This window comes from Prionailurus viverrinus, chromosome D3, assembly GCF_022837055.1.
Source record: "Prionailurus viverrinus isolate Anna chromosome D3, UM_Priviv_1.0, whole genome shotgun sequence".
Classification (NCBI taxonomy): domain Eukaryota; kingdom Metazoa; phylum Chordata; class Mammalia; order Carnivora; family Felidae; genus Prionailurus; species Prionailurus viverrinus.
In genome coordinates, this window is record NC_062572.1 from 46,164,065 (window position 1) to 46,191,635 (window position 27,571).

At 45.8% G+C, this 27,571-nt stretch overlaps 1 protein-coding gene across 1 annotated transcript in view; it reads left to right on the plus strand.

Annotated features, from left to right (window-relative positions):
• The first annotated feature begins 302 nt into the window (after nucleotides 1-302).
• Nucleotides 303-27,571, plus strand: part of GATA6 (GATA binding protein 6) — a 32,309-nt gene continuing 5,040 nt past the window's right edge. Inside the window, exons 1-6 of the mRNA XM_047828637.1 lie at nucleotides 303-541; nucleotides 1,940-3,105; nucleotides 7,654-7,820; nucleotides 11,425-11,550; nucleotides 12,414-12,501; nucleotides 12,595-12,698. Of these exons, the coding sequence (XP_047684593.1) occupies nucleotides 1,977-3,105; nucleotides 7,654-7,820; nucleotides 11,425-11,550; nucleotides 12,414-12,501; nucleotides 12,595-12,698 (1,614 nt within the window). The 5' untranslated portion in view covers nucleotides 303-541; nucleotides 1,940-1,976. The remainder of the gene's footprint in view (nucleotides 542-1,939; nucleotides 3,106-7,653; nucleotides 7,821-11,424; nucleotides 11,551-12,413; nucleotides 12,502-12,594; nucleotides 12,699-27,571) is intronic.

The window sequence follows — 27,571 nt, forward strand, 5'->3', positions numbered from 1 at the left end:
AGTGCAGCGCCGCCGGGTGGGTGTGGGTCGCCAGCCAGGTCAAGCGTTCCTCCACCTCCGCCCCTCCCCGGGCGTCCCAGGGCTCTGCGCCCCCTCGAAGGGCTCGCCCCCACTCCCGGGAAGGTACTCTGGGCTCGGCCCACAACCGCAGGCTCATTGTCTGCCCTGGCGGCGCGTTCCCCTCCCCCCGCCGCCCGCGGTCCCCTCCCCACCCTCTTTTCTCTCCTCCCCTCACTCCCTCCTCCTCCTCCTCCTCCTCCTCTTCACCTCCAGCGCCCAGCTGCTCGCGCAGCGCAGTTCCGACCCACAGCCTGGCACCCTTCGGCGAGCGCTGTTTGTTTAAGGCTCGGTGAGTCCAATCAGGAGCGCAGGCTGCAGTTTTCCGGCAGAGCAGTAAGAGGCGCCTCCTCTCTCCTTTTTATTCACCAGCAGCGCCGGGCAGACCCCGGACTCGCGCTTGCCTGCCGGCGCCCTCAGCCTCTCTCCGCGCTCAAGAGCGGTCTCCGCGGTGGCGGTTCTCCATGCGCAGCGCGCACCCGAGGTTCGGCTGCTTCCTCTCTTGCTCGGGCTCCCCTCTTTCCTCTCCCTACCCCCCACCCGTCACGGGCCCTTCAGCCCCGGACTCTCCGGCCCTCTGCGGGCCGCGGTCGGCTCTGAGGGTGTCTTCCTTCTCCTGTCGCGGCCGACTGTAGCGGCTCCCAGGTTCCTGGGACACCGCGGACCAACTTCTGCTGTCTCTTCCTCTCCCTGAAGCGCTTATCTGCGCACAGCCTTATCTCCGAGTTATCTGGCGCAAAGGGGCGGGAGCCGGCAGTCAGGCGAGCAGAGAGACTTCTTTCTTGCTATCTGGCCCGGGTCTGTGTGTGGGCATTAATTTTAGTATGGTTATCTCCGATGAGACGAAGCGATTTGGAAAAGTAGCTCCGAGGAGGCCCTCCCGGCTGCAGTTCGCCTCCCTTCCCCACTCCCTCCGAGTCTCCCCGTCTTTCTTCCTGCTCTCCCCTTTGGGGTGGCCTCGGCTCCGGGGCGGTCTCACACGCACCCCCCCCCCCCCAACCCTGCATTTCCCCCTCCTCTGTGCTCCGCTCCACCCCGCTACGTCCGATTCCGGAACGGTCTGGCCTTTCCGCGGTTGGGGATGACCACAGGGTGGGAGGGGGTGGCTCAGCCGGCGTGAGCGCACGCGCTGGTGGTGCAAACTCGAGCCGTGTCTAAGGTGTGCGGCGCCACGGGGACTAGTGTTGGGCGTGAGACTCGGGCCCCGCGGGCAGCCAGCAGTGCCTGGGCCCGGAAGGTCAGAGACTGTCGTCTCCGCCCCGGCGCCCCACCTTCCCTGGGCTGAATTGCGCTTCTCTCTGGAGCTCGCACTGCGTCCCATCAAGCGTAGTCGGGGAAGCTCTGGGAAAGCCAGTGTGGGAGAACGCGGCGGTTTCGTTTTCGGGGACAGGTTGCCTTCCTTACTCTAACGATTTTCACGCGGGTAGACCTCACACTGAGGCACTCCGGGCTAGGGGCACGTGTAGCGAGGCGGGACAAGGCAGCGCCGACCAGCACAACTACTTTAAAAGTTCTTTTGTGTGTCTTCGGCAGAGAGGGAACCACTTTGGGGCAGAAGGGAAACCTCCGCCAGGCTTCTCGTCACCCCTGGGATCTAGCGCGCCGCAGATGAAGGATGCTGCGGAGAGGGTGGGCGGGAGGACGAGGGGACCCAAGTGGTGCAGGCAAGGGAGGGCGGATATCCCGGTCCTGGGAGAACCCGGCGGAGACTGCCCAGGCTCCGTTCCCCTCTCCTTCCCCAAACCCCGCGCCCAGGGCAGAAACGGGATGTTTGAGAAATCTCATTAGCTAGAAAAGGCAGTGGAGTGAGATGTGTGGCCTGCGCGTTTGTAACTCTTTTTGATTTCTCCTCCCGTCCCTGCCTCCCCTCACCCCGCCTCAGGAACTAGAAGTTAGCTTGGAGAGGCGCCGGACCGTGGATGGCCTTGACTGACGGCGGCTGGTGCCTGCCGAAGCGCTTCGGGGCCGCGGCTGCCGACGCCAGCGACTCCGGAGCCTTTCCAGCGCGGGAGCCCTCCACGCCGCCTTCCCCCATCTCCTCTTCTTCCTCCTCCTGCTGCTCCCGGGGTGGGGAGCGTGGCCCCGGCGGCGCCAGCAACTGCAGGACGCCTCAGCTCGATACGGAGGCAGCGGCGGGACCCCCGGCCCGCTCGCTGCTGCTCAGCCCATACGCCTCGCATCCCTTCGGGGCTCCCCACGGACCTTCGGCGCCCGGGGTCGCAGGCCCCGGGAGCGCCCTGTCGAGCTGGGAGGACCTACTGCTCTTCACTGACCTCGACCAGGCCGCGACAGCCAGCAAGCTGCTGTGGTCCAGCCGCGGCGCCAAGCTGAGCCCCTTCGCCCCCGAGCAGCCCGAGGAGATGTACCAGACCCTCGCCGCCCTCTCCAGCCAGGGGCCGGCCGCTTACGACGGCGCGCCCGGCGGCTTCGTGCACTCGGCAGCCGCCGCCGCAGCGGCCGCGGCCGCGGCCAGCTCCCCAGTCTACGTGCCCACCACCCGCGTAGGCTCCATGCTACCGGGCCTGCCGTACCTGCAGGGGGCGGGCAGCGGGCCCGCCAACCACGCGGGCGGCGCCGGCGCGCACCCCGGCTGGCCTCAGGCCTCGGCCGACAGCCCCCCGTACGGCAGCGCGGGCGGCGCGGCCGGCGGTGGGGCCGCAGGGCCCGGCAGCGCCGGCTCGGCAGCGGCGCACGTCTCTGCGCGCTTCCCCTACTCGCCCAGCCCCCCCGTGGCCAACGGCGCGGCGCGGGACCCCGGGGGCTACGCAGCGGCGGGTGGCGGTGGCGCTGGCGGCGTGGGCGGCGGCGGCGGCGGCAGCCTGGCGGCCATGGGCGGCCGCGAGCACCAGTACAGCTCGCTGTCGGCCGCGCGGCCGCTGAACGGGACCTACCACCATCACCATCACCACCACCCGAACCCCTACTCGCCCTACGTGGGTGCGCCGCTGACTCCCGCCTGGCCCGCAGGACCTTTCGAGACCCCAGTCCTGCACAGCCTGCAGAGCCGTGCCGGAGCCCCGCTCCCGGTCCCGCGGGGCCCCAGTGCAGGTAAGAGGCGCGCCGCAGCCCGGGGGCCTGAAGCGCTGGGGCCTGTGGGAGGGTGTGGAGCAGCTGGTTGACTTGGGCCTTGTTTTTAGAGCTCTTCTGTCTGGGTGCCTAGAGGTCCGCCTGGCCCCAGGCCGGATTTGCAGAACTTTGGCAGGGCCACCCAGAGTCTGGCAGTGTTGATGAAGTGCTTCTATTTTGCGGATTGTTTCAGTTCCTTTCCACGAAGGAGACAAGGTGCGCGTATTCATCTCAGTGCCTTGGAGAAGCTCAAGGGACTTTAACAGTGAATGGGGTGGGCAATTGGAGAAAAAAAGCCAGGGAAGGAACTGACAGGGCCTGAGATCTGTCACAGACCCTAATTTGCCTAAATGGGAGAATGAGACTCTACTGGGGTGGGTAAGTTTAGGGGAGTGTTGGGCCCTTGATTCACCCTCTCCTAAAACACAGTCTCACCCAGTTCAGCTCTCCAGAGGGGAGGAATTGTGTTTTCCTCAAGGAGAGTATTTAAGAGCCCCACAGTGGAAAAGGACCTAAGGACCAAGTTGGCTTCCCCTTCAGTGGGAGGGAGAAAAGAGGGGGATACCTGGGCTGGTCAGCCTTCTGACTATCCCAAGGGAAAGCTGGTGGAGAGGCCCTTTGGTTGGACATCACCTGGGCCGTGGTGTCTGGGGCTGCTGCCCCTGTCTGCCCCTGCCAGACTGGGACCCAGGGATCCTGGCACTCCCACATCTGTTTTTCGTCCAGAGTTCAGCCTACTGATTTTTCACCAGTTTTCCATGCCACCCATACTTTCATTCCAATGTCTGGGGGCAATTTTGGGTGAACTGGGAAAACACAGTTGTAAAAATACCTGGAAACACCCCATTTTTTCTGCTCAAGCAGAGGAGGTTATGAACTGTGTTAACCTGGCCTGACCACTCTGGCTTCTGTTCTCAGCTGCTGCAGTGTTCTGGGTACTTTGTGGTGCTTTTACAGGTCTCTCGCTTTGTGTTTAACCCGTTTGATAAACTGACAGACTCCTAAGACAAAACTTTTTTTGAGGTGGGGGGGCTGTTGTTTGTTTGAGGCGAGGTGTGGGAGTCACTGAGGTGGCAAAGAGGCAGGAGGCATGTCAGCTTAAATTATCCTAACTGGTGTCCTCACACCCTAGGTCTGGGCTTTTCCTGGGAGCCTCAGTGCTCGGTTTTGGGACAAGTCTTCTGGGGCCCCTACTTAGTTAGGATCAACTGAGGAATTGCCAACCTTGTACTCAAAAGACACACTGGAAATGGCAGTGGCCTGAAAGTGAAGGATCTGACTTGAAAAGCCCTCCTGGTAACACTGGGAGGGGGCAATGGGTTATTTGGTAACAAGCCCTCCCTCTCTTTCTCTACCTCTTCTAAGACTCTGGTCTCAAAATTCCCTCTGCTTTCCTCTGGGAAGCTGGCCCTGGAGACTGTCTTCACTGCGGTGTAGAGTGGGTAGGGAGGGCCCTGTTGAGTATAGACTTGAGACAGAGCGCTGTCACCCTTTCTGTGGCACAGGAACCCGTGGCTGGCTCCCTGGCTGGAGCTGAGAGACTGGGAGGTGAGGAATCTTCAAAGCATGGGAAGGGGGGTGGTGGTTAGGGTGAGGCTTTTGTCAGTCGGGAATCCAGCGGGGAATCCAAAAGAGTGTGTAGCCTTGGGTAGGGGCAACGCAGTGGGAGCTGGATCCTGCAGCTCTACTTATCTCCTGACACACCTTAGTGTAGTCTCCATGCCCCTCTTCCCCTAGTCTTCCAGCATTTCACAGGACAGAAAGAGAAGTAGCCCAAAAGTCATAATCGGAGTCATTGGATGTTTTAAAGAAACTTATTTTGTATAGAAAAGCTTTTCAGACAGAGGCAGTAAGGTGCAATAGTAGGCGAGTTACAAATTTCATTTTAAACCTAGCTTATCCTTTCACTAACTTTCACTAACAACAACCCAAAACTAGGAAGGGCTTGGGAACACCCAGCTTCTGCATAGAGTCTTTTAAGTCAGGAAGCTACTGAGAATCAGCCAGTCTGGGGTTGGGGGAGGCAAAAGACCTCTAATTTCGGTTGTCTTCACAGGTGTTCTCTTGCTAGAGAAACCTTGACCTCCAAAACCTCTCCTCCCAGCTTCCTAGCTAGATTCCCTGCCTCTCCGCTTCGATTTTTTTCTTTTTTTAAACAGACTATTTTTGAAGGCACTCTTTAATAGATTTAGGCAGACAGCAGGGCTAAACCTTAGCGCTGAGCTCTCTCTACCTACACAGTGTGGAGGCCTCTGGGAACATGCTCCATACACCTCTCCCTGATTTTGATGGTGGGTAGGTGGTAGGGAGTCCTGGGGGGAGTCCTCACAGCGCTACAGTCCTGGAGCCCAGCGCCCTCCTGAGCTCCCGAATTGTGTTCCATTATTTTCAGGGTCCTGCGACGGCATTCGCTGGCTGTGCCCCTCTCCCCACAGCCTTTTTCTCCCCCGGGGATCCCAAGTCATCGTATTGGGAGACGATAATGAATTGTGGGGGTGAGGGTAGATGGGGAAACTGGTGAATGAATGTCTAGCACAATCAAGATTTTGTAATTGTTAAAAAGTTTTCTTATTTTAGTCAAAGGATTGTAGCTGCTGGGTAAGCGGTAGGGAGAAAATGGGAGCTGTAGATTTGATTTAATTAAAAATAAACAAACTTTGGAAATTTTATTTATCCAAAGTGGACTTTAAGTTTTGTCTTTGGGTTTTCAGATGACTAAAGAGATTTACCTGGAGTGTTCACGCTGTCTTCTGGGAGTCTTTATTGTTTCCAGCCTGGGGGAAGGAGGCCAGGCGTAGGGCTGGGTTCTCCAGGGAATGCCCCACTCCTCTATCGAGAGGGTCTCTGATAGGTAACATTTTAAAGTCAACAACTAAGACAAATACCTTGTTTAACTTCAGTGTCCTTGAAGTCCTGAGCATTTTACTGATTACCGTAGTCAATAGTGGCTTTTAGGGCGGAGAAGAATAAATCTTTGTGATGTGTTGTAAGTTGCTCTATCCCCATGACAACTTTGAACTCCAGTTATGTAGGATGCTAGTTTCTTTTAAACTTATTTCTTGAGGAGGAAGGAGACTTGTTTTGTAGGGTAAATAGTATTAATGGAATTAAAAACTATTCATGCCAAAGACACATTTAAATATCTTTACAAGTAGAGTGGTAGAAACAAGCTGTAAATTGCTTGGGAATGAGAAGGAATAGAAAGGTTTGCTAGCACACAACTTCAAATAAAACTTTAAAATGTAATGTTTATTTATTTTAAAAATTGATTCAGAAATGCTTCTTAAAGAAAGCCAAATTCGGACATTTAAATCCTCTATAAATAACCCTAAACAGAAGGATATTTTTATTTTTTACGAAGTCTATTTTAAAAGTACTTATTTAATTAATAAGTACCTATCTTATTTTATTTGTCTTTTGTACCTATCTCATTTTAGAGAGTACTTATACATTCATAGTTAATCAATTTTTTTCATAGGTAATCAATTTAAGCAGACGTAATAAATGTTACAACCATTTATTTTCAAGATTTTTTTTTTTTTTTGGTTATGAACAGGTTTAGGTTAGTTGTAAACACCAGAAACCACCCAAATAGCAAAATGACATAAACACAATTTAGATCGACTGCATGAATTGAAGTTTTAGTGTAGGAAAATAGGAAACAGTTTTATTTAGCACTGAAATGGTTTTAATAATGTTTGAATCAGTAAAATAGCAATCATTTGTAGAAATTTTGCAGATAGAAGCAGTTAGACCCACGTGGAAGTCAGAATGTTTTAGTGTTCGGTCCTTGTGGCATGAACGTAAAACTTAACATTTATCTCTGTGTGTTAATGTTGGTGTCTTTTTTTCCCCTTAGGAGACCTGAGTCACTTTCTAATCGATAAAGTGCTCAAGAACAGTATTTCTCATTTCACTTGTCTATTTTTTTTTTTTTAAGAAAAGGAAGGGGGCAGATATAGTAAATACTTTAAATAAAAGTGACTTGGGATTTATAGAAATAAAAAAATTACTTGGGCCCTACTCTGTCCCAGGATATTTGTGGGTTGCTGCAGGGGTCAGTGATCCGTGTTGATATTGTATGGCTTGCTCAGTTTTGATAAGTGGCACACTGTAATTAAGATAGATTTCAGTTTTGAAACGCTTGGGAACAGCCCAAAAGGAGGGGTCAGGGGACCCAAAGTGACTTCCCCACAGCTCATCTCAATTCCGAGGTCCTTGGAGACAGAAGGAGGATGATTGGGACTCAGCCTTCAGCACCATATCCTCCTGCTCCTTTCCTGGGGTTTTACTGGTCACTCCCAGGGCTGCAGAAGTATTGGGCAAATGCTGAACCAGAGCAATAGTGACCACAGCCGGCTCCTGGCTTGGCTGCGGAGCAGAAAGATCCGTGGGGAAGGGCGCGGGCGGGGAGGCGGGCAGCGCGTCGCCAGCACGCGGCCAGGGGTACCGGGGGACTTCCGGGGGGGCCCGGGGAGGGCAGGGAGCAGCGCGACCTCACCCAGCCTCTTGTCCCCGCTCTCGTCGCAGACCTGCTGGAGGACCTGCCTGAAAGCCGTGAGTGCGTGAACTGCGGCTCCATCCAGACGCCGCTGTGGCGGCGGGACGGTACCGGCCACTACCTGTGCAACGCCTGCGGCCTCTACAGCAAGATGAACGGCCTCAGTCGGCCCCTCATCAAGCCGCAGAAGCGCGTGGTGAGTGTGAGCGCCGCCCTCCCCTGCGGCCGGGCCCCGAGCGGCGCTCCTCCAGCAGCCCGGGCGCTTCCGGCTCGCCCCGGGTGCCCCCCGCGGGAACAGGTGCGGCGCGGCCCGGGGCCACCAGGGTCTGCCGGAGCGCGGGAACCCAGCTGTCCCCTTCCTTCCTCGGCCACTTGAGCGCTCTCCCGCGCGCGCCCGAGTGGAGGTCGTCCCGAAACCAGCGTCTGGGGAACGAAGACAGCCTTTCCCCACATTTACACCTAGGAAATGATGTCTATAAAAGGGGGAGGGGGAAGGTGTAGGGAGCTACCATTTTCAAAATATACAAAAGTCAATATTTATATAAATCTAGATGTACTTGTAAATGCCCTAGAATATTTTGGAGGGAGACACAAGAAATTGGTCATGACTGTAACCTCTTGAGTATACCGACCCAGGTCAGATGAAGATCTTTTTCTCTGTGTACTCTTTGGTGTGGTTTGGATTTTATTATGGAAAACTGTGCTGGTTTATACCCCCTCACCCTCCATAGAACATGACAACTGCAAATCCACATTCCCTTACTCTCCACAGCCTCGTCCTGGGTTCCTTTGATTTTGTTCCTTATACCTTTGGGTCCCTTCTACCTCTTCTGGGAGTGAGACAGATTTTAGCCCCCATTTCCATCCCTCTTTTGGATTGTCTTTGAGTTTGATGAAAATTTAACCTTAGTTATTTTGAAATCTGGCTGTTCAGAAAACTACATAGAACTTGAGAGAAAAATGCAGTCATGTTCTTCTCAAGTTGGGGATTTTCACCAATCCAAACACATTTTTAACTACGTTTTAAATTATGGGAATTCTGATTTTCTTCAGGGAAAAATCCCTTATTGTTAGGTGTGGTTTTAGGAGAGGGCATTTACTGCCGTAGTGATTAGAGAGAATAAATGAAAATGTTCACGGGCCCCACTGTAAGGCTAACATTTGTTTAACCAAGCACTCAGGCTCTTAATACCTTTTAAAGTAAAATATTTTACAGTGAGATGCCAGACGTCTTTAAGTATCCAAGTAATTTATTTAATTGTTATACTCTAATTAGCAGGAACAAATGCTACACATGTTGTTTGTGTTAAATAGATTAGGGTGAAATTGCATCACAATGGAAGTCTGACACCTTAAAGAGAAGCAATTAGTTTTATGGTTGTTTTGTTTTTAATGCATTTAAAATAAAGTGGCTGAGGTTAATTTAACGTGCGTATGTGCCTTAAACTTGTTATATAGCCTCCCGCAGCTTAACAATCGTCTTCAAAGGGCATCCTCAACTTCAGCGTCTGACTCCCTATGGTTTTCGTTTCTTACGCATCATATTCAAAAAAGAAAAAGTAGTGGTCAGAAAATATTCCAGGGAAGTTCCCTGTTTCCGTGTATGAACAGTGAAACTGATTTTTTTTTTTTTTGAAAGGCACACTGAGCTGAATACTAGCTGAGTTCAGCAAGACGACATTTTCTTGAGATTGAAGGAAATACTGATAGAATAGTAGCCTTTTGGGTTCTAGTTGCAGTCTAAATTTGATATAGTAACATCCATATTTAGATTGTGCCATTTTGCATACTTACTGGTAAAAATAACTGTTAGCAGAAAAGAGTTTTTAACATCTCTGAATCTGTTAGTTTTCCTTCTGTGTGGCAGGTGTTTTGGCAGTGACCAAGGTCAGCCATTGTGCTTTGTAAATGGGTTATAAATGATACCAATGGAAGGGCGTGTTCATCAATTAGTTCTTGTGAGTTTCTTATTTATGGTTTTGATGGATCTAGCTTAGTTCTCAGAATGTTGAACCCAAGTTTGTTTAGCCAGCAGTACAGAACCAATCACTGTGAATTTGAACTTGTAATATATTGCAAAATAAGAGATTTATGGTGTAACTTGAATTCCTTGTCAGTGATGAATATAACTGAGATCATTTGTTACAAGGAACTTTTATAACCCATTCACCTTCATTTCACATGTTTATGGAGACTGGCTTCACTTATGATTTGCAGTTGACAGTCATAAAGTTCTTTGTTATAATGGCAAATTCTGATAACAAGTTTACTTCACGTTGGCTTCAAATTCCACTGGAAACTGTCATAAATGACCTGTTTATAAAATGAACCTTCTTGTCCTTTGTTTAATGATTTCACATTTACACAGAGAAAGCAGTGCTCTCCTAGGAAATTATTTTATTTTAACCATAAAAGAAAAAAGAAAAAAAAACCCCGATGCGTAAGATTTTCTGTGTTTTTATTGTTTTAGCAAAGCAATTCCCCAAATAGTTTGCCTGTCAGCCAAGCATATTCACTTCAACCAAAAGTCAAATCTATTTTTTCTTAACACTGACTTCTTAAAAATGTTGTAGCGCTAAGAGGCTTACTACCAGTGTCTCTCTGTTTTTATGACTTGTCTATAAAGAATAATGTGAAAGTGATACAATAGGATGTGAATTGTAAATGGAAAATTCAGTTTTATTTTTTAAATTTGCCAGCAAAGGATTTGAAAAATCTGTCCTTTCATCTGAATATTCAGTACACCCTCAATTCATGTTTTTGTTACACATTCTTTAAAACTATTCCTTTGTGAAATTAATCTATGTAGCTAACTTCCCAAATTCTGTTAACTTTCAACTTATTTTGGTCCTTGGATTTGTCCTCACAGCTTGTTTACTGAAGTCACGGCACTGTTTTTTAGTTGCCTCTCTAGGTAATTCAATAACAAATTTAGATTTTGGCATTTTGGAGAGTAACTTTTACTAGCTTAAATAATCTCTTTATAACTTACACATAATAATTTAGACGAGATGAATTCCCTTTAAAGATATTATAGGCATAAAGGGAACATGGAAATCAGAATGACAGTGCCCTTTCTGATAATACCACTTAATCCTTTGTATGAACAAAAGTTGGGTGTTGTACCGATAGGGTGAGGAAAATATATCCCTATCACTGTATGTAAGGTAATGCCAGCATCAAAACAATGCCATCAAATTTGCTTATCCTTTGTAAAATGAATAATATAAAAGCTCAGCAGTCAACCGTGATAATTATAAGACATGTATTAAAATATATTTCTTTATAAAAATATTGTACACTTTCCAAGATCCGTTCCTATCAGTATAACATATATAGGCCCTTCTAAAGTTTTTGGGTTATTTCTCTGGATTTATCTGAGAAATAGACGTGGTTATCTCTAGTTTCCAGGTGAAGTGGAGACTGCACAAAGCCACTTAAGAACACTGGCAGGTATTTGTGATTTGTGATTGCATTTCATGACTTCTATCTCAGACCTCTGACAACAGTGAGCACAGTTATTGGCCAACATTGTGACTTCGTTCTGGTTATTCTATCATCTACGCTAATATGCTGGAGCAAACCAAACACACACGTGGGATGGAGCACTGCACCTGAAACTCCAGTTTCTTGGTCCAGAAAGGTCAATCTAATTACCCTTCAAATTCTTTTCCCAAGGGACCTTTGATTTATAATAAAGTACATGCTTGTTGATGACAGGGACATGCTGCATGGATGTACATAGCATATACATAAAATCACTTATATCTGTGCACTTACTGTCTTGTGCTACTTTTTAGCCTTCCTCCCGGCGGCTTGGATTGTCCTGTGCCAACTGCCACACCACAACCACCACTTTGTGGCGCAGAAATGCTGAAGGCGAACCTGTGTGCAATGCTTGTGGACTCTACATGAAGCTCCATGGGGTATGCCGCGTATTCTGCTCATGTGTATACGTGTTTAGGGTCTTATTTGTACATGGTTTTAGTCAAGAAAAAAATCAGCCAAGGAGAGGGGATGAAAGTGAAAAATCTGATTTCCTATGTACATGTTTTTGAATTTAGGATGTTATTAATTATAATATAAACTATTATCTCATATACTAGTAAGAAACAAAAAATACTGCCAATTGAACTGTCACACACATCCATTGTAAGACATCCCAATTTTAGAAATACTAAAATGTGAAAAATGTGCATTTTAGAGTCGACAACATGGTAGTAACCTTTTTAAAAAACTGTATATTCAAAGGAAAAAAAGGCATGGAACCAACTAGAAATGCACAATAACTATATCTTTGACATTTGGGGAATGCAGCAAGTACTTTTATGCAAAGGAACAATAATATATTTGGTAGTTATAGTTAGCAACATTCTGTTACTCATTTTAAGCATAGCACAAAATATTATAAACACATTAATCTTAAAAAGGAAATTAACCTTGTATGTGTAGGAGAGAGAGAACACATGATCTCTTTGAAATAAAAATATGTACTTCTTGGTTTTACTCTGTAATTGAAGCTGTTTAAAACAATAAACAGTGAGTTGAGGGAATAAATTTTCCCTGGCAAATAACCCCATTCTCTCTGAAGGAATCTGCATTTGATCGGGAGAGTGTAGCCTTTGTCCAGGTTGGAATCTGTTGCGCATGTATCAAAATTGGACTGAAATTCATGCCAGCTTCTTTTATAAATGAGGGCTTTCAGTACCAATGTTGAGTCTTTAGTTAAAAGTTGTGTTTTCTTCCATATAATGTTAAACCTAAGGCCTATATGAACATTTTTTTTTAGGTGCCTCGACCGCTTGCTATGAAAAAAGAGGGAATTCAAACCAGGAAAAGAAAACCTAAGAACATAAATAAGTCAAAAGCTTGCTCTGGTAACTACAGTAAAATGCTATTTGATTGTAAAGCATCTGCTAACTTGAACAGTAGAGTATGTGTGTGTTTATGAGGTTAATTTTGATTTGCAGGTAGTAGCAATAATTCTGTTCCTATGACTCCAACTTCCACCTCTTCTAACTCAGATGACTGCAGCAAAAACACTTCCCCTACAACACAACCGACATCCTCAGGGGTAAGTGTTAAAGCAGTATGTAGACTCATTCTAAGCTAGGGGGTTGCGCTTGCTCTCTAGTCTATTATCTCAAATTTTATCTTATCTGGTAGTACAATAATCTAAACCAACAGTTCGGTTTAGTTAGCTGATACCTAAGAATAGTTTTTAGAGGAGATTACATTTGAATGTCAACAGAATGACAAACGTAAGTACTTTACAAACCTCTTAATTAAGATCTATATCATTTTTTATGGTTAAATTAACCCAAGTAAAAGCAAGAAGTTTTGAAGTGCTTTCCAGAGTTTTAGTTGCAGGTTTCTATCTGAGCTGCCATATATATGTATTTCTAACGTAGACCAGGAGAACTAGGAGTCAGAGGTTTTATAGATCTCAGTGCCCATGGCACTTAAATTGCTTTTGCTTATCACAGAGAGACTCCCATCTTTTTTCCCTTCTCTCTTCTCTTCCTCCCCCCGCTTTTCTTTTTTAATAAAATCATTTACGCCAAGAAAAGTTCATCACAGTTTGTGCTGTGCTGCTATATTCACCGAGCTTCCTTTATCCACTGCCCTCCTGCCTTGCCTTCTTCTAACTCACCTTCATGGCACCCAGGCTCATTTCAGCCTTGCAGCAAGCCAGGGAGCAATTCTGGTTGTAATTACTGCTCTTGAGGGTAGAGATGCAAGGGTCTTCGTGAAGATCACAGTTTCTGTAAAGCTGTGACCGGAAACTCCGTTTTTTTCAACTGCCGAGCACCTAGTGTTTCCCACATTTACTGAGTGTTTCCCACATTTACCCAGAATGCTCTTTAAAAATGACCAGGCCTCACCCTAGACCACAGCGGGTGAGGTCTGGGCTGCAGGACTGTGGCAGTGAGCGTGCCTCGGTGATTTTAAGGATTACACCGAGACTAGTTTAAGTCAAAACACGAGCATTAAAATCCCTGTTTACTTAGTAATTGTTTTTCACATTTAGCTTTGCCCTGTTTGGGGTCCTTTGAAATGCTACAGATTCCTGGGCCCCACCCTGGATTTTCTGAGTCAGAGTCTCTGGGGGTGGGGCTTGGAAAGTTGTGTTTTTGAGCGAGCGCCCCAGGTGAAATTGAAACTGTTGCCCTCGAGGTGTCTTCTGACCGGGGTTTGGGAACCGTAGAGCTGTTTTCTCTTCGTCATATTTCGAATGGTTTAATAAGCAAAAATGAAACGTCAAAGAAGTTTTTTAGGCTGCTTAAAATTATATTTGATATTTCTCGTCCTCCATCCCAAGTTCTGTTGGGCTTTTGCTTTTTGCTTTAATCACACAAGAAGTCTGTTGAGTTTCACAAGGCAAAAAGCCTTTCCATTGTTTTTTGTTTGTTATAGATAGATGTTAAAGAACGTTTCTAGCCTTTATGAAAGTGGACTCTGGTGTATGATTTTTTTTTTCTTTAACAGAAGGGTTAGGTGTAATTTTAAGGGTCCAAACTGGTAAACAGAACATTTACCTGTGTGGAAATGGAAAGATAAAGATTATTTAAGAATGTTCTTTATTACACCCTAAGTCCTTGGCCACACTTATGTAGTAGTAGCTACCTACATAGGGCAAAACGATGAACCGTTTTTTGAAAGCACTAGGGTAGCAGCCAGGTTTTCGGCTTCAGTGTGATGTCAGTCTCTCCCAGCTGAAATGAAGCTCGCTGCCAGCTTCGGGTCACTTTTGTTTGTTAAGGTGAGCTTAAGCATGGAAAAAGCCAAATGTGAGTGGTAAATGGCACAGAAATACAGGTGTTTGCCCCTCGTCGGGCTTTGGGGGCTTGGAACCACAGTGAGTGGGGTTTGTTTTGCTCTCGTGGTTTTGACCAGAAGGGACCATTTGCAAGTCTGATCAGTTGTCCTCCAGGGGAGGAGCCATGGGAAGTCAGTGACGGGCTGCGGCTCTGGCCTGCCTGGAAGAGGGACCTCGGGAGCTCTGCTGCTGAGCTCTGGGTGCTTCAGTGGGCATCTCTCACCTGGGACTCAGCATGCTGGAGGTGGCTTGCCAGTCAGTGCCCTTTGGAGGAACGCTCCATTCCCTGCTAGAGGCCAGGAGGCAGAGCAGTAAGGATTGTGGAGGTTGGTGGAGTTTGAGAGCAGTTCCGTGCAAAGTCTCGTGCAGCAAGCCCCCAGCATTCCCTTAGCCTGTGCAGCCTCCACGGGAGCCGGGCTGTGCGAGCTGCGGACCTGACCAGGGGGGGCAGCTTGCAGAGCCCAAGCAGCCTCAAAGCCTCTGTGACACCTTTCCTCACGGCCAGGGCTACAGCTTGCTTGCCCTCCTCCCTTCCCTCTGTAGGGACTCACCTCCCACCCTTCCCCCGCCTGGGCTCCACAGGCACCCGGGCTTTCGGGGTTCTCTCGAAGGTTAGTCCATCACAGATGTCTCCAGCAGCCCCTACCTGACGTGGCTGTTGTGGGGAACCAGGCCTACCGCACAGAAGGCAATCTGCTGGCTGCCTTTGGAAACTGTCCCTCTCCAGGAATAATTGTGGTAGACCTGAATGGTCTTGCCAGGTTACTGCTGAGGAGTGCCGCTGTGTGTACTCAGTGGCCCCTTAGAACCTTCAGAGCCTTCCCTGGGTGTGTGCGGCCGGCCAGGGGCTGGGAGAGCTGTGAGGAGGACCACGCTGGGGGCGCCGTCTGTGAGCAGCTGGCCAAAGCATTTGTGAAAGGTGGCTGCGCTGACAAGATGTGTCCTTTTCCCATTTTGGTCACAGTTTGTGATGTTGGAGGGAGCCGGTGTCGTGACTGGATGCTTCTAGGAGTTGGGGAAGTGCCACAGGTGAGGGAAATGTTACCGGTGCAAAGCAGGGCTGTGCCTGGTACTAGCACACGGCACCCTGGTGGGCTCCTTTGATGATGGGTCCGTCCCACTGATCTCCAGTGGCCCCTGTGGCTCACAAGTGGCGGAAGTTAGTAGTTCAGGGTTATTTCACTTTAATTGGGACAACGGAGCTACAAAACAAAGGGCAATCTTAGGCATACTCCCGGTGGAAGGCAGGAACTGGGGGCCACCTGAGATGTAAGTGGTGACATAACTGCTTGTCCATCTTAATGATTGTAACAGCAAGGAAGTCAGAATGTTTGTTGCAAAGATCCACGTCAAACCTGCTGTTCCTTTTAATTCCCCCCTGGGAAAGTGTAGGACATGATCAGTACGCATTCCCAGCAGGCTTCTTTTATTTATTTTTTTAAAGTGTGTTTTTTTTTTTTTTAAGTTTACTTATTTATTTTGAGAGAGAGAGAGCTTGCACAAGCAGGGGAGGGGCAGAGAGAGGTGGGAGAGAGAGAATCCCATGCAGACTTCTCGCTGTCAGGGCAGAGGAGCCAAATGCAAGGCTTGAACTCACAAAGTGTGAGATCATGACCTGAGCTGAAATCAAGAGTCCGAACACTTAACCAACTGAGCCACCCAGGCGCCCCTAACAGGCTCCTCTTAAATCCTGATGTTCCTACCCTGTCCTACATGTAGGCATGTTCATGTGGGGACACCAGGTGTCTGTGGCTGGTTTCTGAGCTAGCCCAGCAGGAGCTGAATATTCTGGAGAGAGGGAAGCTGCTGCTGTGAGCAAAAGCTCCAGGGTTCCCTCCCCAACAGCAGTGAAGGAGTGGGCAGGATTCCTAGCACGCAGCATTTGGCATTCTTCCTTGATAAGTGTCTAAGTGCCACAGAAATCATTTTTGCGGTGCTCTGAAGCCTCATTTCTTTCCTTATTTGTCGTAAAGCTGCAATGTCTTAGCATTTTATATACTTGTTGCTAATTTGTGTTTTAACTAGATCTCTTGTAAAAGGAGACATTCCTTCTGATGGTCATCAGGTCATTGACCCAGCTACCTTATTATGACTCAGTTTCTCTTTGTTGTAGGTTTTGTATGTGTGGTGTGTATATGTTAGAGGTGGGTTATATGTTAGAGGTGTATATGTTAGCCCTTGCCCACAGGGCCCCTGGGTGGCTCAGTGGGTTAAGTGTCTGACTTCAGCTCAGATCATGATCTCCCAGTTTGTAAGTTCAAGTCCCGCGTGGGGCTTCGTGCTGACAGCTCGGAGCCTGGAGCCAGCTTTGGATTCTGTGTCTCCCTTCCGCCGCTCTTGCTCTGTCTCTCTCTCTCTCTCACTCTTTCTCAAAAGTAAATATTTAAAAAATAAAATAATAAAATAGCCCCTGTCTTGTTTGTTCCTTTGGAATTCTTGTGTTAAGAAATGTGTTAACTTGATTTTTGTGCCCTTTGAACTTAAAGATACATTTTCCAAGAAAAGTCTTTCATGCTAAAATTTTCTTACACCTGTAGGTTTACTGAAAAATATGTATTTAGTTAACTTAAATAGATAACAGATTTTCTTTGGCATATATATATACGTTCTCTGGATTGTGAGAATATTTAAATCTTTCATTGAATTCCATTTATTGACTAAATTACATTTTATAGTTTTGTTTTTTATTATTTAGGAGGGAAATAGGGGAACATGTTCTATTTTAGCAATTCCCAAGTAAAATTTAATAAGTATAAAATATTCTTATTCCTCTAAGACTTGTAGCTGAAAATTAGCAAAACTAGAGAACACTTTACGTATATGTAAAACCTATATGATGTGTATGTGTAATAGGTATATATATTATATATGTAATATATATTTATTATGTACATATATAAGCTTTATCTCTTTATCCTCAAATTTTATAGGTCAAAAGTATTTCTCTTACTTTCCTTTGGTACAGGAAGGGTTAATTTGGGGTTGAAATCAGCAATAAGACTTAATGTCTGGGAATAAGAAATCACCGAACATATTTGCCTGCCTAGAGGTAGTTCTGTAACTAATTACTGAAAAAAATTAAAAACTACTTAAGTTTATATTAAAACTTTAAAAACTTTTTACTTGGGGCGCCTGGGTGGCGCGGTCGGTTAAGCATCCGACTTCAGCCAGGTCACGAGCTCGCGGTCCGTGGGTTTGAGCCTGGCGTCAGGCTCTGGGCTGATGGCTCAGAGCCTGGAGCCTGTTTCCGATTCTGTGTCTCCCTCTCTCTGCCCCTCCCCCGTTCATGCTCTGTCTCTCTCTGTCCCAAAAATAAATAAACGTTGAAAAAAAAAATAAAAAAAAAAACTTTTTACTTAAGTTTATATTAAAACTGCAAATGTTGAAGTCCTCATAAATTCTGTAATGTTGGAATAAATGGAGATGAGCTATATCTCACTAATCCTTGCTTTATGGTCATTACTCCATTTAAATAGTATTGTGCTACGGGAGGCCCTGTTCACAATGGAGTAAAATAAGGTATCTGACCTCAGATTGTTTAGAATGTGGTGGTAGTGGTGGGCAGCAGGTGTAGACAGATCTCACTTCTGGTTAGATGTGGAAGTGCGTTAAAGGAACGATACAGTAGAGTATGTAGGAGTCAAAAGGAGGGAGCTGTTGATTCAACCTCAGAGTTGGAAATGGCTTCACAGAGTACTTTTGAATTAGTTGGGTAGGATTTTTGCAGGGGAAACCCTGGGATGGAGCTTTCCAGAAGGAAGAGCATGGTATCTGAGGTACTTCAAGGACATAGTTTCAGTGGCCAGTGTCACAGAGTGTAGGGTGTGGAGCCAAAGGCAGGAGATGGGGCCGGTGAATTGAGTGCAAGTACACTTTGAAAACTGGCTCAAATCAATAGTAGGGCACCAAGTACCTTCATTTCTAAATGATGGACTTGGTCTAGCACCCAGCTTTAGTGACAAATGTGTTTCTTTTTCTGGACTGCTGGAGTCCAACAATTAAAGCATTCTTAATGGCGTATTTTGATAATTGATGTAAACAAATGCTAGCATGCTCCCGCTTGTACGTTTTACAAGTAGGGTTTCCTTTCGTAATTAGAAAAACCCTCCCTTGGAGCTAGTGATGTGCTCTGGTCTCATGGCATGCGATGTAGGCCTGGGGTTTAGTTTCTCTGTCTCCAGGGCTTCTCAGGGCAAGACGGTTTGTGGTGGTTGCCGGGTGAATCTTCCTCTGAATGGAGACATGTTAGGCATGGTGTCTTGGGGATAGGAAATGTTTCCTCACCTCTGTGGTTTGTTGCTGGTAGTAGACAGCTTCCACGATGAGAGGCACACCTCCTTAGACTGAGGCAAGGACCTCATCTCAGATTTGATGCTGGCTGGTTCTGTGTTTTTGAGGGTGGGCCTTACTTTGTGTTTGGTCATTTTCTCGATGTGAGATAGGTGTCTTCATTCCTGCCTCATTTATTCTTCTGGGATGCTAGGTGCCTAGCTAGACCTGTTTCCCGACTGCAGTCACTCCTTGGTAATAAACAACCTTGTCAGAAGTACTTCTGAGCTGCATGGTGCTAAATGTTGGGCTACAAGTGGTTTGGAAGAGTTAATGTGCCCTCATAGTGCTTGTGGCTACAGCAGTGATTTAGGGACTGACACTTGTTAGGATATCTGGATGTTCTTCTGAAGAACAATTTAAGACAACAGTTAACATCTTTAAGGCATTCTGGAGAAAGGTTATGTACTTTGTAGGTTAGTGGTTAATGTTTAAAAATCTTTTTGTAGATTTTGTGTATTGATATTCGCATCCTATGCTGCAAATCGGAAAACACCACTTTAATCACAGCTTCTTTATTAGCAAATTTATACTCCACTGTCTTTTTGTCCAAGTAATTATTCACACTGGATTTACTATGGCATTAGGATTGGTCATAAAATAATAGATCCTGCATTATTAACTATTCCTACAATAGTTAAGTAGCTGAAAGGTACATTCGTGAAGGACTTACAAAAACGGTAAGAGTTGCTTTCCTTCAGAAGAATTGGACTCTGCAGAGCAGTTCTGGTTCAGGAGGCTCCTGGAGCATGACAAAAAATTACTGTTCGCCTTTTTTTTTTTTTTTTTTTTAAATTATTTTTGAGAGAGAGAGAGAGAGAGAGCACGAGCAGAGAGATTGGGAGACACAGAATCTGAAGCAGGCTCCAGGCTCTGAGCTATCAGCACAGAGCTGGACACAGGGCTCGAACACCTGAACTGATCATGACCTGAGCCCGAGTTGGACGCTTGACCAACTGAGCCACCCAGGTGCCCCTACTGCTCATCTCTTAAGCTGAATATTTTACAGGTGTCCTTAGGTTGCAGGAGAGTTGGGTATTAGTGTTAGCCTTGCATTTTATCATTGTACTCTTGCTGCTGAGAAATCTCTCCTTTTTCCATTCTTCATCATTTATGAGATACTGGACATAGCAAAGCAGAAGTCTGCTTCTAAGTACTTGTACATGTCAGGTGTTTTAGGTACCTTTTCTCTTTCATAATTATCACTCTACGTATGTTGTTTTATCTCCATTTTCGGTTTGTGAAGGGGGGAGTGAGACTCGGAACAAAGTAACAAGCCCAAGGTTGTGTATATGTTAAGAGGCAGGGCTTGGATTTGGACCCGGGTCTGGCCATCAGTGTTATCATTATGGCATACTAGATTAATATGTGATATTATGCAATATTGAAATCTTCAGAGAGAAAAAATAATATTTTCTTAAAGAAATCTGACCAATTTTCATTAGTAGTTTGAGCGTCAGAAATCATCCTGCCGAAACGGATGGGAAAACGGTGCCAGAGAAGTGATTTGCTTGCGACCAAATACATAAGGCACATTATACAAATCTTCTTGTCAATATCATACTTCTAAATAAAGTATATTATGGTACTAAGACTATGTCAATTGGGTAATAAAAGGATAACAGGCAGTGAAATTTACTGTGGTTGATGTCCCTAATGTGATTATAAAAAGCTCTCTTAAAAGTATCAAACACAAGGTTGCAATAATAACATCCTTCTAAGGGTGTGATTTCAATCTGATACACAGTGAGTGCCAAGTTAGGTGGAACTTTTAAGAATGTTCCAACTGCCTTTAGTTAGTTTTTATGAAATCATTGAAAAGCATTTAATAGGCAAGTGTCCATTTCCCTCAGAGTTTATAGTCTACGATACTCTTTTCTAAATGAATAAAAACAGAGTTGAAAAGCCATTAATCTCCCACAAGGGTCTGTGAGAGTCTTGCAGTTAGGTGTCATTATTGCCTCATTTACAAACCAGAATCCGCAGTGACTCCATAAGGTCACAAAACCAGCCAGTATGGAAGCTGGGACTGGAACCGAGGTCTCCGGCCTGCTACCACTCCCAGGGAGCTGACCAATCATCACAGTTATTAACATCCTACTTGCCTCTTGCTACAAGCCATGAACGTAAATATTTTATTGGCATTTTATCTTCATGCTCCCTATGTGCCAGGCTCCCTTTCTTCTTTCAGTTCCTTCTAATAACTCACGTTCCTGTCTGACCACACCGGCCTTCACTGTGAAAGTCACACGCCAAGCTGGCAAGGAACACGTAAGCGTGTGGGGTTTACATACTTTCATTTTGATCTCAAGGCCTCTTCCAGACTTCCCTCTTTCTGTGTTGTGTGTACGTGTGTGTATGCGCACAGGTCTGTGTGTTATGGGGAGGATGGTGAGGAGTCCTTAAAAATGCATTGCGCTACATTAATATCCAATGCCTTTATCTGTATATTAGGAAACAGCACAACTGTATCGTTCTTTAAATAGTTTATGATATATTTGTCCACCCAATTTATCACAGGACTGTGGTTTATTGAATAAGTGACTCATCATCACAACCTGAAAGCCAGAATACTAGGTAGAGCATAAGTGTGGGGAGAATGTCACACACCTTCTCATACAGCCTCAGGTTAGAAGGCTTCATTTCAGAACACAGAGTTTCTCTGTAGATTACAAATTATTTGCAGTTGCGCCCCCACCCCCCAACCCGGGCCTCTGTAAGAATATACAAATTGTCACAAAACATGAAATAATGTTACGGGAAAACATGCCCAAATTTAAGAAATCTGGCTTAGAATGCTCTGAAATGTTATTGCTAAATGAATCTTCGAAGAAAATGAATTCCTTTACTGGAACAAAAGTAATTTATTATGCGTTTCATGGGCGTCTGCCAAAAGGGTTACTAGCGATATGAAGATCTAATGGATATGAACCGAATACAGTCTGTTTGCTTTGTTCATGTTGAGATCTACCTGTTAATTTTTTCTGAAATTTTAATAACTTTAAAAAGCATCTACAAAGACAGGCGTTGGCATATGTGATAATTCATAATTCAGCTACCTATCGCACCAGACCCAGCACTTGGGATCTGTGGGACTGAGCACAGAGTATTTTATTGACTTCAGATTTTAAGAAAGATTTGAACAAATAAACGACAGGTATTGATCTCAGTGTACTGTTGCAGTCCTGTGAGTAAAGAGTTTCAAGTCAGTATCTGAGGATGTTCAAATGCCTGTTTACTTGCTGTGCTGCAGTTTTAGGTGTTGTTAGCATGGCCTGGTTTCACCAGAGCACACGTGCCAGAATCATATTTTTATCTTATTAAGCACAGACACTTTTAATTTAAAGCTCTGATTAAGCTTATTTGCTTGATTCATGGTGTAGCCTTAGTATGGTCTGCAGTTTAGTCTGGGGTTCACGGAGTAGCAGCTGGAAGGAAATCGATTCAGGCATCCAGGCACTAGCTCCAGCCCTATGTGTGACTGTAGTAAAGCTGCCAAGGTTTTGTAAAGCCTCTGTTTTCCTCCTACTAAAAGGGAAAAGTAATTCCTACCATCTGGTCCTTAAGAGCATTGTGTAGCATAAGTGGGAGATGCCTGCAGACCTCTTTGAAGCTCAAGGAGAACAGTATTATTTAAATATAATCTTGGAAGTTAATAGTGATGTGCTTTATTTGCATGGCATTTTTTTTTATCCCAAGGCATTAGAAATAAATCCTTACTTTCCTTTAAGAGATCTAGAGCTATTGTGTTAACAAAGTAACTACATTTTAAATAATTTTATTCTGATCGCCACAATTTTTCATTCCTTGTGACAGTACTTTCATAACGCTTTCTGGTAAATGCTGCTTGGTTCTCAGACCATGGTCTGCTTTTTCTGATTGAAATGGGGAGATGAGGATACTCATCCAATCTGAAAAACCAGTTGTTGTTTTTTTTTTTTAATAAAAGATCATAATTTACCAGGTTTTAAATCTTTCCGCAGGATCCTTTGCCACCTAATTTGACAACTAGAATAGAGTCATCCATTTTGATTCATTTTAGAAGATAGACTTTTTCTTTAGAATGCTGGTGACTTCAAGTTGTGGGGCACCCCAGCCCCCGTCATTTATGTTTGTATGTTAACATTTTACTGATAGTCCCAGGGCACTCATAAACACTGGGCGTGCCTTTCATCACCGTGACAAACCTGGTATGGGTGCATAGATGCATGAAACAATGGAATCCTTTGCCCAGGTTAGATTGTATAGAATTGTCTTTACCTACTTGGAAAGGGCAGCGTCCTCGGGTCTGGATATAACCTGGGCTACTCAGGCCCAGAAGGGGCGTGAGGGCCCAAGGGGACAGCCAGTGAGTTCTCCATTAAAGAACTTGCTTGTTAAATTACAAGGAAATAAGTAAAATATTTTGCTAAAAACTGAGTTAGGTCATTGGCTGCAGTGATCATGACTCTCCCTGCTTGTGAGAGAAGGCGCTATGTTCTCTTGCTTTGAGTTGTTACTGGAGACGGGTTTCACGGGTCCTGATGGAGACAGAACTCTTGTGTTTCTGTATCTTGTGCCACTTCCTAAACTATTAGTGAGTCACTTTTGTGTCTGGTCCTATGACCTCCATCCAAACTGCAATGAGTGTAGTTTTTAGGGTGGAAGTTAAGATTTATCTGAAAGTGTTTCTCCTTTGTTGGGATTAGTTTTTTTTTTTTTTTTTTTAACTTGAGGCAGGCCGCTATAAAGCACTGCAAGAGCCTAACCTAGAGGTTACAAAAGCAGAGAAGAGAGCGTTGGCAGTGAGGGATGGCTGGCTTCCCCTCACACAAGAAAAAGCCGTAACCACAAGCTTACTTAGATGTGTAGGAAGGACAGATCAGAGGCCATGGAAGCCGACAGTCTGAGTTCGAGTTAAAGAGGCAGTGTGATCATCATCAAAGTCTCATGCTCTGGGAATGATCACACACTCACCCTCAACCTGCCTGGGGTGCAGTGTTTTGTTTCTTCAGATCAAGGCTCCATCGAGAGAGATTATGGCATGGAGGACTAAACACACCCCAGTTGACTCCTCTTTGGTTTCCTTCCTCAAAAATAAAATTTATGTTTATAATTCATAAGCTAGAGGACCTGTGTTATTCTTCTGTGGGGTGGCTGTGTTCTGTAAGGGTTTCCTTAGCTCTGATGGGTTGCCCAGCCGACGCTGCCTTAGGAGGGGTCTCTGGGCCTGCCTGTAAGGGTGTGTGTGAAGTAGAGGCCGAGAAAGAGAACTGACAGGGTGGGTGAGCCCACTGTGAGCCAGATACTGCTGGCCACTGACTCTACGAGTTTATCAGATCAGAAATCCTTGACTTTTCAGATATATGTCCGAAAATTATTCTCACAGGAAAAGAAAAACGTCCATGTGACCTACAGGTGAGCTGTGTCTGCTTCACAGGCTAGTGGATATTTTCCGTGTCCTGGCTGCAGCAGCCTGGTTGTCCCTGAAGTCATTTATTCCTTTAAGAGGGAGATTTCCAGCCCAGCTGCTCTGCCAGGTCTCCTACCTAGCCTGGCCTGGGTTCAGTGCTAAGCCCAGGCTGAGTCTGGTGCTGATAACACATTCTTTCAACAGGAAGTGCCTCCATTTTCAGTTGTCTGTAGGAGGGTGGAGGGCAGATAAGCTGTGAATGGAAACACAGAACAGATTTCGGCCCCACCCTCAGAATGTACTTTGATCAGAGAAAGAGCCAGGACCTCCGCCTGCCTGAACTGTCCACCAGAAGGAGGAAGGATGGTTCAGCTGTGGGCAATCTGAGGTGCTCCCCTCTGCCTCTGTCCAGAAACACTGGCTGGGTTAGATGGGTGTAGGTGAGTCAAATACCTGCTTTTGCTGAACTAAAGTCCTTTCAAGGTTTCAACTCGTGTGGGAAAACATTAGCCAATTGAAATTTATGCTTGTAATTTTGTGTGCATGTCCTTGGGTGTAGGGTCTTAAGTTTTCTCTGATTTTCCCCCCAAATTGTACTGATCTTGATAGGTAGCTCTTGAATATACTAAAGAGGAAAAGACACTCAAGACGAACAATGATGTGACAAGCCAGGTTTCTAAAGGAGAGTTGTGCCAATTCTAGATTTCTTATATGGTTAGAATACTGGTTTTGAGTGTTTGGTGTTTTAACTTACATGCAACCATGTTTCACGTGTACATGGCTGGCTAGCTTCCAACCGATGCTAGGTGGCATGGAGGTAGGTGACTTCAGGGGTACATGGCCCTTCTGGCCCTCCTTTCTCTCTGTTACTTCCTCCTCTCTGGTTCCTCTCTATTTTTTCCCCTGCTACTTTATGACTCTTTCCAGGCTGGCTCATCCCTCAAGTGCTTTTGCATCATATTTCTGGTGCTAATGTCTTCAACCTTCCCCAAAGTTAGACAGCACTACTCCTTTCAGTTAAAATATTCAAAGGAAGGTATAGATGGCTGATAGATGGTCCCCTGGCCCTACCTCTCTTGGATTCCCCTGAAATACTTTCGCTTGTGCATAAATTTTACTGATGACATAGTTATATCCTTCTGTTTTTCATTTAACATTGTATTATAGGATTTTTCCCACTTTGCCACATGATCTTATTTTTAATAATTGCATCATAGTTCACTGAGCGGATGGACCTTGCTTTTCCAAACCATCTCGTATTATTCGGTATTAGATTATTTACGTGATTCCCACTGTTGTAAATAACTGTGCCATGAATGTCTTCCCATGAGGAGCCTTTCCCTTCCTTTGAATTCTTTCCTTGTAAACACATCTCCAGAAGTGCAATTACAGAGCTCAGTAGGATATAAAGTTCTTGATGGCTCTGCTTAAGGCATGTACCAGAATATAGCTGCACCGGCCATGGATGAGGGGACTGGGGTTATCAGAGTCTCATCAGATCTTATCATGTGATCTCATTATGTATCATTACATAAAATTTTTATTTTATTTTTATTGTATTTTTTTTATTTAAGTAAGCCCTACTCCCAATGTGGGGCTTGAACCCATGACCCTGAGATCAAGAGTCTCATGCTCTAGGAGCACCTGGATGGTTCAGTGGGTTAAGTGTCTGACTTCAGCTCAGGTCATGATCTCTCAGTTTGTGAGTTCGAGCCCCGCGTTGGGCTCTGTGCTGACAGCTCGGGGCCTGGAGCCAGCTTCTGATTCTGTGTCTTCCTCTCTCTCTCTCTCTCTCTCTCTGCTCCTCCACCGCTCAAGCTCGCGCTCTCTCTCTCTCTCTCTCTCTCTCAAAAATAAATGAACATTAAAAAAAAAATTACCGACTGAGCCAGCCAGGTGCTCCATAAACATTTTATTTTTTATTGAGGTATGATTGACATACAAAAAAAAAGCTGTGCACTGCAGTATTTCATGTTGAAATAGTGTATCCCCATCTACAAATAAGGGTCTCAGTTGTTGGGCACAAGCACATTTTTTTTTCTGAGAAAGTCAGATGTCACTTTTGATTTCAAATGAGCTGATGTTTTTCAGGTACTCATCACTCATGTAATTTGGGATTTGCCTGTCCTTTGACGTAGGAGTCATTTTTGACTGATCAAAGAAGACAATAGGTATTTCAGTTGGTAGCTATTAGGATTATTGCTCAGGTGTTAAGAATAATGTTCAAGGTATTAGGATTTCTTTAATGTGGTTTATTTGAAGAAGGCCCATGAGCCTTTTGAAGGGCTAAAGAAGCACCTTGTTTTGTTTTGTTCTCTGAAGAGTTGTCAGTAACAATTAGAAGAAGGTCGTTGCTGGGGCACCTGGGTGGCTCAGTCAGTTGAGTGTCCAACTTTGGCTCAGGTCATGACCTCATGGTTCGTGAGTTTGAGCCCCGCATTAGGCTAGATGCTGTCAGCGCAGAGCCAGCTTCAGATCCTCTGTCTCCCCCTACCTGCCCCCTGGGCTCATGTTCTTCCTCAAAAATAAAATAAGCATTTGAAAAAAAAAAAGATGGTCATTGTTGAGGTGGTTTTCAGTTAGCTCTGAATGAGTTCCACCTTTGCTCCCACCAAGTGATGGTGGTAAGTCTCCCCAACCTGGCAAAGGTGGGGAGATTAAATTAGGTCTGTGCTCCTTAACAATAATAATAAAATAATACTAATAGTGCTGTTTGCTTCTGTCATTTTCCTGTTGTCAGATACTGTTGTAAAGGCTTTATGTATCTTAATGAATTGAGTTCTTGCAATAACCTCAGGATACAGATGCGTCTTTTTTAGCTTCCATTTTCAAGGTGAGGAACCTGAGGCATAGAGAGTTTTAGATGAGGCCTTCTCGGTTACCTCTCCCACATTGTGCCCTTGCCCCTTTTGCTTAATCCTTCCGTTTCAGCTGGCTTTGCTTGAGAATGTGCCCTGCATGCCTCCCCTTCCGAATACCCTTTCCTCACCAGTAATAATGGCTTCCCTTGATGCTTACCATGGCAAGGCGCCATGCCGATGCTTTTGCAAACATTGAATTGTCACAGCCCTACTTGATGGGCGATGTGAGGGCTCGTTTCTAGTTTCCCCAGGAGGAGGCTCGGAGAGGTGACCTCACTCAGTAGGCGGCTGAAGCAGGGTAATGCTCGCAAGTCCGTCCATATTGGCCCCCAGCGTTGCAGGCTGTGTGTGGCCCACCCCCGGAATCCTTTCCCCTCTGTGGTTCCTTTTTTGACCTACTGCTCCCTTCCAATGTCTCAGCCACTCATTTATCATCTGTGATGGGCAGTTGACCATTCTTACTTTCAAGTATGTATGTGGCCTGGGAGCTCACCCAGGGAGCGTCTGTCTCCTTGGGCTCATAGATCCAGTGCCTGCCTCTCATA